We start from the raw sequence: 15,271 nt of genomic DNA, 5'->3' as shown, positions 1-15,271 counted from the left end.
AGTTGGGCTGTTCACCTCCTCTGTTTGTGCTTTCCTTTCCAAAGATCTCAGTCATGTGTGTGCCCAATATGTCAACCTGCTGCTGTGCACAGCTCTGCTGTAAACCACAAAGAACCACCACCATCTAGTAATGTATTAAAAGGTGCAATGCTTTATGCCTCACCATGTCCAATGCTCAGTATTTCAGGATCAGCTTGTGTGGTTATTCAAGAGGGTAAAGACTGCAGATGTGTTGTTGATAATACTTTAATCAGTTCGTCACACCATAAAAAAAAAGTCTGACCATTTTCAGCAAAGCTAAAGCTGCACAGATATGGAAATAACTAAATCTAGAAACTGGTCCTTTGGCTAAATGGATAAAAACATCAAAAGTACTAAACAAAAATAAAACTAAAATGTACACTTGGCCTCCTGCCAGACTTGCACTCAAAACAAATCTAAATGTGCTTGTACATTATAAGCATTAAGCAAAGAGAACTGAATGTTACTCATAAATACCTCTATTAATTATTTAGAACAAGAAATGCGAAAATGTGCAAGACAATTCAGTATAATCAAATCAACAGCTGCATGTTGCTGGTATTTAACTGTACTGTAGACAAGCAATGTCTGACCCTGTTCCTGATGTTATTTGCCAGGACTGATTAGATCTCCTTACACTCCTGATTGCACCCTTTAATATCCCTTTCTGTCTTTGTGTCATGCGGGGACTTTGTGTTTATTGGTACACTGTGTGTGTGTGTGTGTGTGTGTGTGTGTGTGTGTGTGTGTGTGTGTGTGTGTGTGTGTGTGTGTGTGTGTGTGTGTGTGTGTGTGTGTGTGTGTGTGTGTGTGTGTGTGTGTGTGTGTGTGTGTGTGTGTGTGGTTGGACCAAGTATCTGGTTTTCTGAAGTGTGTATGTGAGAGTGACAGAAAGATAATTCATACTGGCATATGTACGTTTAAATGTATTTGCTTAACCCATTATAAGACCTGAGGCCGATTCAGTAGTTCTCACACTTTCAAGATTTTTTTCTTTTTAATGTTCATAAATAGCAGATGGCTTAATGTAAGCTTGTATATCTGCTATTTTTGAGCGGTGCTGCTGGAAGGAGCTAAGCTCCAACATCTGGGTTCGTCCGGGCTCTGAAGCATGGCCTACATCTGGCCTGCATCTTGGCACATAGCACTCAAATTAAATACTAATAGTACAGCTCACTTCACACTAGGTGTGATTTTTTTTTTCTTTTTTTTTTTATAAAGCAAAAATATAAAATTACACGGATGCTTTCCCGGTTTTAATGGGTTAATGTATACTTTTTGTTTAATAAATGTTCATCATTCAGGGATTTAATTCCATCCAAAAAGCACTTGCACTATTACTGTGGTTGGTGCAGCATTCGCAATAGGATTTGTTAGGAATGCCACTACAAGTCATTGTGAGAGAAATGTGAGTTTCACATTGTGTTTTTGAGTGGTGCCTGCCGCTCCAACATTTGACCGAGTGTGTAGGTATGTCCGGAGGAGTACGGCAGTGACACCAGCTGCAGCCACCCATGCAGCGGTGCTGTTGAGCAGTCTGCAAGGCTCACTTCACATGGGTGTGATTTTTCTGTGATGTCTATCATGACTCATGAATTGGTTGGCACTTCCATTGATTTGCTGTGGCATTGCTAACCTAGACCAACAAGGTCTGCTGATGTCTCGACAACCACCAAAAACATGGGTGCAAATGTTTTTTGCACAGACTTGAAGATCTTCCGATTCATCTTAAGTGAGATGCATTAAGACCTATCCTGTCCTTTAAGTGTTTCTGTATTTGTTGTTGTACTGGTTGTGTGCACTGAATGCTTGTGTTGTTTTTTGTCCAGCTGTGTGTCCAGAGGTTCAACTCTCTCTGTTTCCCTCCCTGTGGCTGTCTGTAAGATTAACCACATCACGTCTGTTCTGCCCTCCTGTCTTTTTTCTTTTTCTTTTCCTCCACCTCTTTCTGGGCTGCTTTGTCATTCTCTCCAATGTCTGTCTGTTTGTCTGTCTGTCTGTCTATCTTCTGGCTGCGCTCTGACAGCTCTGAAAAGGTTGCCTTTCATGAGGAACAGATCCAAGGACAAAGACAAGGCCAAGGCCATCTACCGACGCTCCATGTGTAAGACCTCCGCGAGCCGCCGTGCTAGACTCCCCAACACTTTCTCCCCTTTTCATCACCACAAAGAAGGAACGGTCATTGATGTGTGTTAGGATTCAAACATAGTTTTGCGATAAGAACCATGAATAAGACAGAGGGGGTCATGGTGGTTTACATTCACAGCTACAGTATAGAGTATGTCACTGTGTCTTCATAGTCTGACTTGACTCCATTAATGACATGAGGTTTTTTGGCCAGCTGATATTTAGAGCAGTTAATTTATTCAACATGACATCGAGGGTGTTTTGTTTTAAAGATAATTGTATTCAGTTTTATTGTTTTACTTCATGTAGTAGAGACATGCATAGTTAACTGAAAGTAGGGCGGGGGAACAAACCAGAATCAAACTGGAGAATTTGCAGTTATGTGGTCAACGCACTATCCAGTCATCCACTGGCGCACCTCAAACCTTGAGTGTTTCAGTGATGTTGCGTAGGCCATATGCATGCATAATCATAGCAAGAGTTTGGTTCTAGAAAGAAACACTGCTACAAATTGCCTAACCTTTTTGATCGATGGCTCTTGGATGAACTTTGTGATGAGCTTTGATTACATTTTTTTACAATAAATAAAGGTTTTAAAGCAACCTAGCCAAGATCATGCCTTCATATCTGTTGACATCAATGACCTCTCCTTTTGTTTTCCTCCATGTCACCTACTCTAGTCTGTGCCTGCCACTACCACTCTCCTATAGAAGATGATATATTTGTGGCTTTAATACTTAACCTTTAACTCCCCAAACTAATTGTAACGTTGTACACTATCTGTTTCCTGCTACTAATGTGCTACTGTAGTTGTAAATAATTTAATTTGACTAACTTTTGAGATATATATATATTTTGTCATAGTTGTGGTTGGAGTTCTTGTTTCTGTAGTTTTTCTCTTTCTTTAGTTGTGTCATGGACCAGTTTTTCTTTGTGTGGTTTGCCTGAATTGACATTAAGTCTGGCCTAGTTTGGCAGTAATGTGGGTCATTGTGCAGCTTTTTGTAAAGCTGTGTTGTGTGCTTTTTTGGTTGTATGTTTTGTGTGCAATGTAAAGACTATAGAGCGTGTGTGTGTGTGTGTGTGTGTGTGTGTGTATCTGAGAGAAGTGCTTTGCTGATGTGCAGGCATGACTAAGCATTCACCACCACATCAATATCAACGTCTGCCCTCCGCCGCTCACACTCATCATGAAGGACATGAAATGGAACCTCCCAGCTTTCGTTTTCTCTACCTGTCTATCTCTACCTCTGTCTAGGGTTGGGCGATATGGTGATAATTATCGTTGAGACGATACAATGTCTCCACGATATGCCTTTTTAGAGATATCGTATATATCGTGATACAATTGAGGGAGCCTTGTAAAAAATCCTGTTTAATCGTTAATACAGAGATTCATTGGAGAATTCAATTTAAACCTGCATTTTGGTCTAAATCAGTAGTTCTCAAACTCTAAAATGTCAAGGTCTCCACTTAACTCTGACAGCATACAAATGAAACCAAATGGACCCGTAAGGGTCCATTTGGTTTCATTTGTATGCTGTCAGAGTTACATACTTGTAAAGTTCAATTTAGACCTCCCAAAAGGAACCCAGAGAGTCTGGTTTTTGTCAAGTAACTTGAAAAATAACCATAAAAACCAACTTGAAAAAAGAATCGTGATAAAATCGCGTATCGTGATACAGATTGGGAAAATATCGTGATATTGTATTTTTCCATATCGCCCACCCCTACCTCTGTCTCTCTTTACCTCTTATCAATGTCTATCTTTACCTCTATCGCTGTCTCACTCTACTGCTATCTCTGTCTCTCTCTAACTCTATCACTCGCTCTACCTCTATCCTCTGTCTCTCTCTCTACCTCTCACTTTCTCTCTGTGCCTCTATCACTATTTATCTTTCCACCACTCTATCCTGTTAAAGTGTAGACACCATGCAATTTACCTTGCAAAACGGATCACCTCGCTTGTTCTTCCCACACATAAGCCCTCATTCTTGGCATGACAGCGGACAGTAGCCGCTGTCCGTAACAAGCCAGGAGCGAAGTCAAGACCTGCCCCTCACGACTGCAGAACGTGTGCGAGCTCTGTTTCGCCATGAATACAGCGAAATCAGTCAGGTCAAAATAATAACACAACGTAGGATAGCATACATATCGTTGGTCATGGTCGCTGACAAAGTTATGTGTTTACTTTATTATTAGAGTATATAATATCGTAATTCCCACAGCCTGGTTCCCCACCGGTTCCCATTCATTTAATGGGGGTCACGTGACCAACATTCCGACTCGTCACTATTACACAGTTCTATTGACACAAAGTAGAGCCCGTTCTGTTACTTTTCCTTTAATGTCACTATCTCGGTCTCTCGCTACCTCTATCGCTGTCTCTCTCTCTCTGGGCTGCATTTCAGATCTTGTGCTTGCCTTTCTGACATGGATTTATGTCTCATCTTCTGTGTATGCCACTGCTTGCAGAAGCTCTGCATGCCATCATCACACCACTCCATCTGATTCAGCTTAATGAACGGAGTGTTTAAAGATGGGAGGCCTTTTGATTTGATGTCATTAACTACTGCACCTGGTCCACAGGTGCACCAACCACAAGTGTGCTGTCTTTTTACACTTGTTGACAAGTGTTAAGATAGATTTATCACACAGGAATTCAAGTTCCTTATCAAATTATAATGAGTTAAAAATGAAATGCTACTGATTATTTCTACACCCTGTGCGCCCATTAATTCACTCTATACCTGGAGCCCGGAGATGTTCGCATCAATCTCTCACACATGAACCGCTATGCTGTTAAAGGCTGCTTCATCCAAATTAGGATCTGTTATTGGCCACACATATATAGTATGATGGCGTGAATGAAGGAATTTCTTTGCCTCACTCTGTCATTTCCTCTGTCTGTCTGTCTGTCCGTCCATCCATCTAGCCATGAATGACCTACTACAAAATATGGCAGTAGCAGGGGCCCCTGGGGGCCAGTGGGCAGGCAGCACTGAGAACCTTGAAGGAGGCGAGGAGACGGGTGAGGCTGGAACGAGTGGGCGCAGTGGACGGCGCATGAAGGAGCTGGCCTTCTCTACCAACGCCATCGACTTTGCCACCCTCACCCTGCCTACTGCCAGCCACAGCAGATCTAAACACCGCCTCAGAGTTAAAGGTTAGGGGTCTGTGCCAGTCGAGTAGGGTCGGGCAAATATCAAGACACGTTTACTAGTGCAGTAATTAAGTCAGCAAACATTTAAAAAAGATTATCATAAAGTACAAATTAAACATACTTTTTAATTTAATCAACAAAGGTACCCCTACAGGCACCCTTTACCAGCCTGTAGGATTCACTTGTGCAGTTGCAAAGAATACCCTTTCCAAACGGCTTCCCGTTTCTGAAAACTATATTTTTTGGAATGTCCAGCCAAGCCGAATGAACACTTAGTCTCTACGGTGGTGGGCAAAAACTACTCCTCCACCATCCGAGTGCCTAGGCTGACAGTTTCCTAGCCCTCATAACAACACAACATCTGTCTGTTTACAACACTGCCACACAAGCTGGCCTCCTTAAAAACGGCCAAGGACTTCCGACATAAACAAGTCTGTAAAAGGCCTTATTCGGGATGTTCCTTTTGGGCAGGATGTTCTAACTGTACCTGTGCCGTGCTGCATCTTAAATGTGACCACTGTACATGTGATGTTGTTCATTGTGACTAATAGAATATTCAATCGATCAATGTCTATCTTGTGTGTCTACAGACAATGCCTCCTGTGAGGATGTAGCAGCGTCCTCGGATGATCCCAGACGTCAAGGTAAGGAGCCATCAATGCCCAAAGTCTAGGAATACAAAGGGTTACACACAGCTGAACTAGGATAGAAGGATTGAATGGCTTTAAAAGCAGGCCATGTCCTCAGCAGCCCTACCAATAATCTGCACTCCCACACTTCCCTAACAACCTACAGTATATACAATAGGGCCTATAGCAGGGGTCCTCAAATACAAATCTTGAAGGTCCACAAATATTGTTTTGAAACAGGCCCGGGTCCGGGGAAAAAATAAAACAATTAATATATATATATATATATATATATATATATATATATATATATATATATATATATATATTAAAATATATTTATATTCGCTTATTTTATTATGTCGGTCAATCTTAAATAGTAGGCTAAGATACAAAAAAGTACCAACCAGGGGTTGACACCATGGTCTCAGAGGCACTTGTCCGTCTGGAAAGTACAGGTCATGTTCTACTTGCCCTCAGGTCATGACCACTTGCCCTCATTATTGTTCATCTTACATAATTAGGGATCCCTTTCTTATTTTTATTTTTTTTACAATGGCTGATGTGTTGTTGTTGTTTTTTTTTTAGTAGTAGTTTGTTGATACAGTAATAACCTCGCCCACCAGGCTTCATGCAGTAATGGTCTTTTCCCGTTTCTTTCTTTATTAAAAGGGTCCTTAAATTATGACTTCACTGTCATCTGGGCTGGGGACTCCTCCAAAATCATTTGGGGGCATTACTTGATTGAAGAGAAACAACCCATTAAAGCAGGGAGAACAGAATGTTCAATGGAGCAGAGATATTTTGCGCTAGTGCTCTGGTTTCTTTTAACAAACTGGGATAATCTTCGAATAATTTATGCTTGTGTCGCAACGTGAATATCGATATGAAAACAAGGTGTCACGCGTCAGAGACAGGGGAGCACAGCACACACTGAACGCGGACGGCTGCGCAGCGTCGCATCGTGGTATCGACGCACGTTGTGCCGCACGGTAACCCCAACTGGATGCGGCGCGCTGCCACGGCTGCCACACAGCACATCCATTTCCCCCGGTGGGGAGAACCATGGGAGAACAACATCCATGCAGAAAGAGAGGCAGCCGTCACGGGCCGTCGGGCCGTGGCACGTCGCGACAAACTCTGGAGATAAGATTACAATCCTGCAAACGTATTCACGTTGATGATGTTTAGCGTGAATGAAACCCCACTGATTTATAACTAGTTAAACTAGTTGCATTGTTGGTGGCTGCTGCTGTTGCTGCTGCTCCGAAAACATCCGCGGTCTGTAGCAACAGCCTATCAGCGCATCGTTGTCAAACTTCAAAGACATGACAGCCCATAATACTTTGTTGCCAGGCATCAGCAAATCACCGCGTCGTTGTCTCTCTCTCTCTCTCTCTCACACACACTCAGCGCATGCAATGAAAGTGAATGAATACGAGAAGTGGAAACAAACGTGGAGATGTTTTTCCACTTTTTTTTTTTTTTTTTTTACTATAATTCGTCCTGGGTCCGGTCGGCGGTGCCTCGCGGTCCGGACATGGACCGCGGTCCGCCTATTGAGGACCCCTGGCCTATAGTATACTTTGTTGACTGCAGGTGTGTACTTGGTCGCCTTCTCTTTTCCCTCTACAGTATACCAAATCTCTTTGCCAGCTGATAAACAAGGCTGCTCACAAGCTTGAGCTGTGAGCTTGTAGATCTGCTATTTTCAGTGAATGTTCACCAATGAACATTCACTCTAAATCCTACAATCCTCTAAATCCATTGCCAGGATTTAGAGGAAAAATCGCTGAATATTCTCTGCTGTGGGAATATGTGCACAAGAGCATTCAAAAGACGTCCACGCGTCTTCTAGAATCGGGAAAATATTCACAGAGGCTGTCAGCATCTGCTTACGTCTACATACTACTACTGGAATCCCTTGTACAGTTGTACGGCTATTTTCACAATTTCTGCTTTCTAATATTTGACAATTTGGCCAATGTGTCATTTTAGAGGTATTAAAAAGTCCTTAAAATTGTCAATTTAGAAATGTGCATATAACCTCTATCTCTGTTGGTTTGTATACTGTAAACAATGTTGCACATTAAGGTAATCACCTGGGGACCCCCCACAATAATTTGGGGTCCCGACCCACAGGTTTGAACCACTGCTTAAAGCGGAAGGGTTCCGAGAATGCCTATCTACACAGTAGAATCATCAGTGTTAATTCATCCTTTTTTGCACTGTATTTGCACTTGCTGTTTTGAATCACGTAGGTTTGAGTGTCCATTAGGCCCAGTCTTCTGTTGTTTATTGACCAGAGGAAATGGCCCCTCTCACACACCGACATTGTTGATGATGCCCGAGTATACATTGTAATGTAGATGCCACTCTGCTCAGTGCTATGACTGGCACTTCCTTGGCTTGAATAGATTTGATCAATAACTTTTTAATGCTTACAACAGCATTCCCTCAGCATTTTTATGCCTCTGCCGGTAGACAGCATTATGTTTTCGGGTTGTCCATCCGTCTGTCCGACCGTCCATCTGTCCATCCATCCATCCATACGTCCTTCCCAACTGTGTGAAAGCGATATCTCAGGAATGCCCATTTCATGACAGTTTTAGCACAAAGGTCCACTTGGACTCAAAGATGAACTGATTAGAAGTATGTGGTAAAAGGTCAAGCTTCATCTCATTGTGACCTCTCAAAACAGTTCATTCAATTCCTTCAAAGTCTTCATTACATAAAATACCTGAGTCTGGAGTCTCAACTCTGATTATACTGTACACAGAACACGACAAATAATAATAATAAAAAAAAAAGGTTGATGGAGGCATTCAACTGTGATACCGTTTTTCTAGCTTTTTAAGCTATAGATACTTTAAACCTTTTACTAATTGATTTCTATGGATGACACAGCGAAACTGCCATGGTTGGAGACATTCTCCATACTCTGCTATACTCTGGTGTGGGTGTCGGGTCACCCCACTAGCAGCAGCTAGCCTACCGTCTTGTCGCAATATTTACATCAGTCTCTAATCACGGTGATGTGTCTAATCATTACTTCATTGAATCCCATATTCAAATCCATCCAGGGCTTCAGAGCATGATATGCTTTAGAGTTTAGGCCTTAAAGGCCCAGTTCAGGGAATTAAGCTATTTCTTTTATATGTAGAATATTGATTTCTGAAACACTGTTAAAAAAATTGGAACTTAATATTGCAGCATTGTGATATAAGACTGCTTTACGTTTTTTTAATCATAACTGGGGTGTCATATTTTAATGCTTGTCACCGTGGTGCGCAATCTGCGCATCACGGTGACACATCCTGACAGACACATCCTGTGTCTGGCTCTCATCTAAAGAGGCATTTATAGTCTGTCATACAAGAGCCGATCTACAAGCTCACAATGCGACATGTTGTAAAATCAGCTCTTGTCAGCAAGTGAGTGACTCCATCGTACAACAAAGTTTAAGTTAAGCTTCAAATACCTGGTAGAAATCCACTTCCCTAATAGCAGCCACTCCTTTCTTCCTCTCACCTCTCATCTTTGGTCGCTTCCTCTCCTTTCCTCCCTCTCCACTTCTTCCTTTTCTTCAACAACGAAGGTCTTATCAGCTTCATTGTTAAAATCTGTGTACTTGTTACCACATGCACAATAAAATCCTCAATTTGGTTCCATTTGTACCCCATCAGAGTTATAAATGGATGAAATGCACAGAGGATTTGATTGTGTGGTTGGCCCTCCCTTTTAAAGGACTTTGCTGTTTTCAGTCATTAGAATCCGTTTGCTTGTCTTAAGTTGCACAGCATTTCGAAACAGTTTCTTAAACGTTTTGGTGCCGGAGCGGTTGGAAAGTCTCATCACTTGGTAATCTCACTCAGTCACTCTACAGGCACAGAACTGTTGAAACTGTTTTTTCCATATGCTGCGCAATACTGAAATACTCCACATGACAAGCAAACAGATTGTGATTTGTAAAATTTACAAAAGTTCCCTTTGAAGGGAGATTTCTATTGTTGTCTTGTGGTGAGTGGACATGTTGGCGGCTGTGTCCTGGCACCATGCGGCCTCTCCTGCCTGGCATGTACCATCTGCTGCCCCAGCAGGAAGTGTTCTGTCATATTGTTAGTTAGAGTCTGATCGTGTGTGTGTGTGTGTGTGTCCTAACTATACATGGTGTGTTTTCCCTCTCTCTTCCCCACCCAGCCTCCAGACCCTCCAGTCTCCATAGCAACAAGACCACCAGTAGTAATAGTAACAACAATTCCCACCTCGCCTCTCCCCTGGAGGGCAAAGGTAGACTCCTCTCAACCCCTAATCCCTTTCTTACCTCTTAAGCTCTCCTCCTCTTCTTCTTCTTTCCCCAAACTATACCTCCTGTCCTTCTACCCTCCCTCTCTCCCTTTCTCCTGTTGATTTAAATGGTCTCTCTTTGATGATGGGCTATTATATATTTTTGATGTGAGGCTGGTATCGTTCCTATGGGAAACGGGTCATCGGATTCATGTTCATGGTTGTTTGAATTCCTACTTGTTTTGATGTTTTATTTTTTTTACACTCTCCATGTTATGAGAAATTATTGAATTATTCCTATGTGTTTGGTTCCATTTGTACACTATAAACTAATCCATTACATTCATACATGCTCAATATCACTGCATCCTGAATCTCACTGTCTGTGTTGTCCTGTCCCCCCCCCCCCCCCCTCCAGGCACGGTGAACGGCAGTCTGAGCAGGCCCCACAGTGAGAGCAGTGGGGAGTTCAGTCTGAGTCTGGACCAGGAGGTGTGGTCCAGCAATGGCAGCAGTCCTGTCCAGCAGCCCCCGACGTCGTCACGCTCCTCTCACCAGAGCCCCCAGCAGCCGCGCCGGTCCCTGGACCCGTCCAGTCTGGCAAGCAGCCCGGCCCCTGGACAGCTGAGGAGGAAGGGGTCCCCGCATGGCAAAGAGGTGCTGTCCCTCCAGCAGTTCCTGGATGAGGGCATTGACCCTGCTGAGGTGAAGACCTGTCGTTTACTGTTTCCCATTAAAGTTATACCATGTAACTTTTTTTATAAAACAAATCTTAAAATGGTCCTAACTGTTAAATCGCTAAAGTTTTAGAACCCCCACTCCGTTATTTTCAGCTTCAAAAGCCTTCTCTTTATATGTTTTCTATGAGCCGTGAGGGGGGGAGAATTTCGCGGCAAAATGACGTCATCATACTACCGGCCAATCACAGCGAGGGTTATACACTGCCGGCCAATCACAGCGCATCTTGGAGTGGGGTCGCTAGGGCGGCCATATTTGTAGTCTCCCGTGTGTCTCTATACTCGGGTGCACGGTGAAGCATGGGTGAAGGAGTGTATCCGGAATGGCTGAACGCACAGGAACCAGGGACCCCTCAAAAGATAGATCTCGGCGAGGTGGAGGCAGACGCGGGGGTGTGAGAACCGAAAAACGGCCGAAAGACGCGGACGCGACCGAGGTTTGCTATAGAGCTACTGACCACAAGTTGAGCAACTTACACAGTATAGCTTTAAATGAGTGGTTCTCAACCTGTTGGGTCGGGAGGGTCCCCAAATTATTTTGGGGGGTCCCCAGATGATTAACTTAATGTGCTGATTAACTTAACTCGACAGTAAACAAACCAACATAAGGATTAAGTGTATAGCACATTTCTAAGGTGACATTTTAAGGACATTTTAATACCTCTAAAACGACAAATTAAACATTGGCCAAATTGCCAAATATTAGAGGCAGAAATAGCCAATCTACATGCTCACAACGCTTGAGCATGTAGATCGGCTATTTTCACAATAGAACCGTGATATACAAAATGTAATTGCCTCAACTCTTAGTGCTCAGGTCCCCAGTTATGATTATTTTAGGGGTCACTGCCTGAAAAGGAACCACTGCATTAAATCGTAGTCTTTAATTTTATAACCTAAAATTTCATAACATAATACTATTTAGTATAATTAGTACTGTATGTGAGACATTTTGGCGTGTCTGAAAGTTTAGTAGGACATGAAATGCATACCAAAAGTGGGAAATGTTAGAGTGTGCAACAGTGGACACTATGCTGCTATGAATGTCCCCCAATGCAATGTGGTAGCTGTGACAACAAAAAAACATACCAGTATTTACATGGCGGACAGTGACCAAGCCTCCATTGCAACATCCATTATGCGTCTATTAAACACATGTAGAATGCAGTTATTTTTTTCAAACCGACGATATGTCCAATAAACGTTTAAAAGCTCTGCAGTAATGAAACAGAAACATGTATGTGTAGTACCTTTCTTTGTCACAAGATGGGGCCCTTTCGAAACATTCCATGTGATCTCATTAGTATAATATCCAAAATCATGCATGTATGTATGCACTCACAAATAGCATACTGATTAGAATATAGCATGTAGTATGTTATTTTGGACACAGCCCAACCCATGACTTTAATGTTTGGACAAGACTCATTACAAGTAATGTGTTGTACTGTGGTTGGAGGGAAGCTTCCGGATTGAAATTCAACTGGCCTATTTTTTTTTTTACTATGCAGTGCTTTCATGGAGTCAATATATAATAAGACTTTTGAGATCTAGTACATAACACTGAAGTCTAAATATATATATATATATATATATATATATACTCATGTACACATTCTGCTGTTTCCTCCGTTATCCTGCAGTGTGGCAGCCAGGAGAGCCTTACTGTTGACTCTCCACACCTCTCCATTTCCACTGAGCATGTGCAGAAGGAACGCATTGCTACAAAGGGGCGGGGCATCCTGCGCTCAATGAGCGGGAGAGCGGCGCCGGTCAGCTCGGACCGGCCCCCGAGATCCGGTGGCCAGCCGGGCCGTCCCAGCCTGCGGAAGACGGAGAGCACTCGCGTGAAGGGCTCTGTCCAGGCGCGTCCCAGCCTGTCGTCTCAGGGCAAAGCCATGTCTGTGTCTGAGCGGCTGGACTCTGCCTCCTCCACGCTGCCCCGGGCCAGCAGCGTCATCTCCACGGCGGAGGGCACCACCCGGCGCACCAGCATCCACGACCTGCTCTCCAAGGACCACCGGCAGCCCGTGTCTATTGACACCACTCCCCCCGCTGCCTCCGCCAAGCCCGGGGCACGCTCCCAGCCGACCCCCAGTGAGTACCATCCCAACAGCACCCTCCTCCCTCATGCTCAGTCCTTGAATGGACCCGCTAGCAACACGCCCCCTTTCCCCAAGTCAGTCAGCCTGCCCTGCCATAGCTTGGAGGACCCAGACCTCTCCACCCTAGAATCCTTCCTTGGCCCCTCCTTCACCGTGGAGTCTGTGTTCATGGACTCCATCTTTAGTGAGTCAGCGGGCAAAAACCTCCCCTTCCTGTCCCTTAACCCCACTCTAGTTAGCAACATCAGCGGCCCCCCGGTTCAAAATAAAGTGCACCATCAGCCTAATGTCAGCCATGTTCCCGCCCAATCCCAGCTGGTTTACAGCCAATCAAATGGTCAAATGACACCCGACTCAGCCAATCAGAGCACGTACAATGAGGGCATGAACCCAGATTGTGGGATTGATGCTGACCAATCGCCTCCTCTCAGCCCAGAGGATAACCAGTCCTTGTGGTATGAGTATGGGTGTATTTGAATTACATGGGTGTGGTTCAGGCTTGCTGATCTGATTGCCAGAAACTAAACAAAGAGGGGAGAATGAAGGACTGGACTCTTCCTCTGCATGTTTTTTTATTTTATTTTATTTTTATCCGAGCACCATCTGTCTGTCGTTCATTCTGTTTCTGTCTGGTGAAACCCCACATGCTCCGGTTTTCTCTGGTTCTGTTCTGTGTGGTGGGTCTTTCCTTTTATGGGTCCATATTTTTACTTCACCACATCAAATCTTCTTGTTTTGGCTGGCTAACATTGTACTAAGACTATTATCTGCTTTATTTTGGTTCAGTTAAAGCTTGGGTTATATCCGTTTAGAAATTCAACCCTTAAATAAGACGATGTATATAGTTAGAATGCATCTCTATCTAAAACTTGTCACTTTCTGAGTTATTTCAGTCTTAAATAGTGGTCTGATAAATAAAAGCATGTTTTTGCAGTGAAAATGGGGCTTTTGGGTCACATCCCACGGTAGTGTCTGCCTTTAAAAATGACCCAACAGCCCATAAAAGATCTATTTGTTTTCTTAAGTCTAGACTTTAGAGGGTCGAAATACTACATCCTAAAGGGCATCCTTGACATTTAGATTTCTTTTAGATTTTCAAGCTAAGGACCCTTGGTTTCCATTAAATATTAGAACAGCTGTCTTCAGGTCTAACCCAAAGAGCTTATGTCAAGGAAACTCTTTATCCTTTAGCTCTTTACATAACTGTTTACCAATGTGTCAGATAATAGATTCAATTCCTGCTTCTTCTTTTATTTTTGGTGTATTGATGTGGGGGGAAATCCTGTCTTTTGTTTTCAAAGCACATTGTATTCAACCTAATTCTACTGTACAAATGCCTTTCCACTAAACTGCATGGCTTTGTGTATTGATCCGATCCAAATTGCTCATTTTGATTGCTGATATCAAAATGTTGATCTCATTTTGTTTTTTATTTTCTTACGTTTTATTTTACACCTTTTTATACTCTCCTTTAATCTACCATAAATGAGTCAGACCGTGCCGATTGGGTTTTGATTTGTTAGATCTTCACTGAATGGATGGGTAATTGACAACGCAAAAAGGCTTCCTTCTCAAAATGATCTGAGGGGACCGCAGTAGTTGAGGAGGGTGATGCAGACATGCTTTGGGAATAGGTGGGGAATATGAAGGTCTTGGGTGAGTTGTAGGTGCACTGTGGTGATGAAGAAACACAGGGATAATGCAGCAAGTTGAAGAGTTTAAGAGACGATCAGACCATTTTGTGAATGAAGCGAACATGAACTCATTTGAAAATAGATCCTTTTCACAGCTGAAGCTATAAAGACATGAATTGTGGATATGTTTCATTTAGGTACTGTTTGCCAGCATGGAAAGCTCATGTACATTTAACTTCATGCTGGCACACAGAAACACTTAAATAAAACACCTACAATTGACATTATTGCCTTCAGCTACATTTACCTGTCAAAGTTGGCAGCTGTGAAAAGGGTCCATTGGAAACTTAAATATACATACACTTGTGCGCAGCATTTTGAGACTTAATGTATTTTAGACAAGATCTTGTACAGATTGTTCACAGCATTTTTAACTTATACAGAGAGACAGCACTGTTTCACGTGCTATTGAAGCTGTGTCGTGTTTAGTGTAGACCCTTATTTATTTCAGCTATTGTTTTTCTATATATTTACTGCATTTAAATAGCTCCACTGTATTTATCTTGAG

The 15,271-nt window shown here is 42.9% G+C and overlaps 1 protein-coding gene across 1 annotated transcript in view; it reads left to right on the top strand.

Annotated features, from left to right (window-relative positions):
* ccdc88ab (coiled-coil domain containing 88Ab) overlaps positions 1–13,601 on the top strand; it is a 104,220-nt gene extending 90,619 nt beyond the window's left edge. Inside the window, exons 31-36 of the mRNA XM_080740431.1 lie at positions 2,048–2,125; positions 5,084–5,314; positions 5,902–5,955; positions 10,141–10,230; positions 10,646–10,932; positions 12,608–13,601. Coding sequence (XP_080596557.1) covers positions 2,048–2,125; positions 5,084–5,314; positions 5,902–5,955; positions 10,141–10,230; positions 10,646–10,932; positions 12,608–13,546 — 1,679 coding nt within the window. The 3' untranslated portion in view covers positions 13,547–13,601. The remainder of the gene's footprint in view (positions 1–2,047; positions 2,126–5,083; positions 5,315–5,901; positions 5,956–10,140; positions 10,231–10,645; positions 10,933–12,607) is intronic.
* The last annotated feature ends 1,670 nt before the right edge of the window (positions 13,602–15,271 follow it).

This window comes from Nannobrachium achirus (assembly GCF_963921795.1).
Source record: "Nannobrachium achirus genome assembly, chromosome: 13".
Taxonomy (NCBI): domain Eukaryota; kingdom Metazoa; phylum Chordata; class Actinopteri; order Myctophiformes; family Myctophidae; genus Nannobrachium; species Nannobrachium achirus.
This window is presented reverse-complemented; position numbering and strand designations above follow the sequence as displayed.